General features: G+C 48.3%; 1 protein-coding gene across 1 annotated transcript in view; it reads left to right on the forward strand.

Moving 5' to 3' along the window:
* Positions 1–3711: 3711 nt before the first annotated feature.
* PLCH1 (phospholipase C eta 1) overlaps positions 3712–4189 on the forward strand; it is a gene marked incomplete at its 3' end in the record, with an annotated part of 46598 nt that continues 46120 nt past the window's right edge. Inside the window, exons 1-2 of the mRNA XM_017734412.1 lie at positions 3712–3790; positions 3988–4105. Coding sequence (XP_017589901.1) covers positions 4027–4105 — 79 coding nt within the window. The remainder of the gene's footprint in view (positions 3791–3987; positions 4106–4189) is intronic.

Genomic DNA, 4189 nt, shown 5'->3' on the forward strand with positions numbered 1-4189 from the left:
TCTTCACACTGGGACCTGCTCAGTGTCCAGGTTAAACACTGCAGATAAATATTTGGATTGTGCTGCTGCTTTCCGAAACAGTTCCGTGCTGAGCCCAGCAGCCCGAGCTGAGAGCGTTTCGCTGAGTGCGGCTCAGCCTGCAGCTGCTGGTAACACGCACTGTGATTCCCTGGAATGAGGGAATTCCCTGCTTCTCTGCACAGCGCACTCAGGCACGGCTTTTTTCTGTGTGAGAGGGGAGACTGCAGAGTACAGTGAGACATGGGGGGCGGTCAGATGTTGTTCTTGATGTTGAGCCTCTTGCCATGAGAAGCATCTCTCCCAGCCTGGGCAGGGCATATGCATCCTCTGCTGCATTCAGAATATCTTACACGTTCATTTCCACAACTTTTAGAATCAAATAACTTCATAAAACATGCATAGAATGAAACTTTCCCTGTGAGTAGTTTACCCTCTTTCTGATTACAAAAAGAATCAATATTTGTTCATCTCATCTGTTTATATCTGCACTGCTTATTCATGCGTGCACACGTGAATACGTAAGTTAACTTACTTTTGCATCAAACTTTGAGCAATGTCAGCTTACTTCTATTAATAACAAGCAATACCAGTTTACTTCCATTAATAACTTGAGCAGTATCAGTTTCCTTCCGTTAAGAACTCTCTTGTGAAGTTCACCTCTGTACAACTAATCAAAGCTCTTTGAAGAAGTGTCTCTCATGGAACACAGTGCTCAAAGCACTAAAATAAGGCAGCTGACAGGTTTAATGGAAATTAATCAGCTGAAATAGAAGATACAGTTCTCTCAAGTTGCTATGTTTCTGCACACCACATAATGGACTCCTTGCTCAACTTCCAGATTAATTACTTTATCCAGATACAAAGTAGGTGGATTCCTGACAGGTTGGAGTAGCATCTCTTCTCTCACGTAGTGAAGCACCGATTGTTTTACCTTTTGGAATGAATGTGGCAGGCTCAGGGCTGAACCTGCAGGAATTTTGCTTATTGTGAAAGTGATACCCCAAGCTGAGAAACCTGCAGAGTGGAAAAGTGAGGAGTGTTTTCAACTCTCTCTGAATTGGCTGCTTTATCAAGTAACTACACAAGCTGATTTTCAACTCAGATTTATATCTGGTCAGGATTTTGGTAAATTTTTGCCAAAATAGTTTTGTTGTTACAGTCCTAATTATACCTAATTATATGCTTACAGGCACTTTTTACTCTAATAGCTTATTCTACGTGTACAAAATAAGTGATACAGGTACAGCCTGCATTTTAGTCTGCGGCATAGGCAGCATGTTTTTTCTCCTGTATAGAAATGATGCAAATTTGTGTTAAGTTCCTAAGTGTGTGTTCCTTTGAAACGATGGTATTTGGCCCAAGTGCGGGGTTGGTTGGGATTTTGTTTGGGTTTTTATGTACTGTAGAGTAAGGCATGATCTTGGCTGGGCTCTCCTGGAACCCTGTACAGCAAATAACTTTGAAGACTGTCCAAAAAGCTGCTGGTGTTTCTTAGGAAGGTTTTCTTGTGGGATGTTTGTGTCAGCTGATGCAGCCCCTTCGGGAGCCTGCCTTCATCCCTGATGTGCCCAGGAGAACCTTTGTTCCAAGGGGCCACCGTGGTGTGGGAAAACCCTTTGTGCAGGAACAAAGGAGGATTGTATCAGCAGCAGCGGTGAAAGGGAGGGGAGGGGGCTCAGGGGCTCCTTCAGAGGCACTGCAGGGATATATTGACAGCCACGTTTCCCTGTAAATCTCCCCTGTGGTACGGGTTCTGTGTGGGAGCCGGGCGGGAGATAAGATCTCCTTTTATTGTGTGCAAATTCTTAGTGGTGAATATTTGATATGGTTTCCTTAATTAAAACGTGGCGCCTCTTGTACTTTTGTAGCCTAAAGCAAAAAGCCTGGCAGTAGGCTGGACTGTGAGGTTATTCCTGTGCTTTAAAAGTAACTAACAGCTTGTGTCTCAGTAATTAAGGCTGGAAGAGTGGCCTTAGTGCAGGCTAAAATGAAAGCTGGTGGCTGGCTGGGGCAAAAGTGCAGGAAATGTAGAAGATGAAGCCTGGCAGAAGTAGTAGCTATTGCTGCTTGGGTTCCAAAGTTTGGCAAAATATGCCTTTAGTGTAAACCATACACGGGCCATACCCAAAACACACCCCCAGTGGAGCTTGGGGAAGTTGTAAGATGGAGCAAACCACAAACAGGTGGTTTTGGCTCCCACCTGCAGCAGAGCATCCAGACCATCCCTGCTCCCCTCAGAGAGAGGCAAATCCCACATGTGCAGCCACAGCCTCCTGGCCAGCCCGGGCAGGAACAGCACGGGTGTCACACTGGGACTGGCCTGCGGGTCTCTAATGCTTGCAAGTAACCATGAACAGTGACACTTAGGCACGAGTTACTGGCTGCAGCCCCTTGCTTGGTGCTGCTTCAGCAGAGGAGACCTCCACACCTTCTAGACTGGAGCTTGAGAGCCCTGCAGCTCTCTGGGGGAGAGGGGGAGGCCGGTCCCCTGTGCTTCGCCCCCAGATCATGGGATGCTGCTGCCCCTCCTCAGTGCCACTGCTACCGAGCCTTCCCTGAGCTCAGCCGGCTGCCCAGCCTCGCAGGAACAGCCCGGGTTTGTCCTGGTGCCTGACCGAAGTGGTGGGAGAGGAGGTCTGCTCAGCCCCGGCAGGGACTGCAATAGAGCTGAGACTGGAGGACCAGAATCAGGAGATATTTCTGGGCTCTTCATGATGATCTCCTTCACCTTCACCACACTGCTGCATGGGGAAATGGGAAAAGTTCTCCAGGTTCTCCTGTTCCATTATTAGCTGAGTGCGGTGGCTGCACCCAGGAAATGATTGTAGCTAAATTGGTTGTTAAGGATCAGAGGAGTGCAGTTGGCTGGGATTTCAGATTACTTATTGTCCTTTTTGTTTTGAATGAAATGGATCTGTGTCCCTCAGCAGAGCTGCAAGCCAAGCACTTCATGTGCTGTAGTGCTTCATTTGGGTTTGTTACTAAGGCCCCCTGGCAGTAGTTTTATGAGGAGATTTGGGTGGCAGTGTCCTTACATCCTGCTAGAATTGCTTGGATGAAGACAGTTGGAGTTGTTTGTGCCAAGTGTGGGCGAGCAAGCAGCTGGGTTGACCAGAGTGAAGGTGGGAGGGAGATAAAATGGGAGACCAAAGTGGGCTTGTAACAGGAAGGGGTGTCTGGATTGCTGAAACCAGAACTTGAACTTCATAAAATAGCGAAGGGAGAAGGAGGATCCGGTGAAAGGATTTGGTGTCAGGACAGGAGGTTAAGGATTCCATGGCTTCAAAGAAGTATGAAATGCTGGTGTGTCTGCTTGTAACCATAAGTGTTAATTTTGGGTGGTTTATGTAACTGCTCTTCCTCAGGCTCAAACTGTCTGTCCATGGGTGAGTTCATCCCAAGTGCCACAGGGCAATGTCTGCCAAGGGCAAGGGCACGGGCACAGGGACCCTGAGTGCTCATAACTCTGCTCTGGTCTTGAAATCAGGGGGTGATTACCTTTGAGTCACCTTTTTAATTACGGTAACCTTCTCTTGGGGAGGATTTATAGTTTTGTGGTGTTGTCGGATGTGCCTGTAGCTTGTTAAATATGGGACAGCATCACTGAATGGATTAAATTGATCATCTCTCCAGGCCCCACAGTGGCCTGCAGTGGCTGGGGGGGTGACAGTGACAGAGGTGCCCATTGCGGGCACAGCCAGGCTCCCTGCAGCAGCCTGGGACTTGCTGGCTGGTGGCACCAGTGCAGTCCAGTTCTGGCTCTGTCCAGGTGATGTGTCCATGCCCTTTGCCTGGATGTCCATGGAGATGGGCATGTTTGGAGAACAAAGAACAACATTTGTTGTCATCTTTGCATGAAGCCAATCAACCATTTTGCATAAAGGGCTCAAATAACTACAGTGCTTGCAGTAGTTGGGCATTTTTTGTAAATTAAGTCCCACTGACCAGTTCTCGTTTCCCTTGCAGGGTCAGAGCCTTTGATGGTGAGCGGGAAGCGGCCTCAGGATGAGTTACTGGAGTCTGGATAAGAAGAGCTGCCTGCAGTACTGCAGGCACTTCCTAGCGGACAACGGCGTGTTCCACGGTGAGCTGCAGACTTACTCTGCACTGTCGCTGTTTGTGTTTCCTGCGGCCCGCGGGCCCTGACATTGTCTGTCCGCGCCTGTGT

Source organism: Corvus brachyrhynchos, unplaced genomic scaffold (genome assembly GCF_000691975.1).
Source record: "Corvus brachyrhynchos isolate BGI_N302 unplaced genomic scaffold, ASM69197v1 scaffold544, whole genome shotgun sequence".
Classification (NCBI taxonomy): domain Eukaryota; kingdom Metazoa; phylum Chordata; class Aves; order Passeriformes; family Corvidae; genus Corvus; species Corvus brachyrhynchos.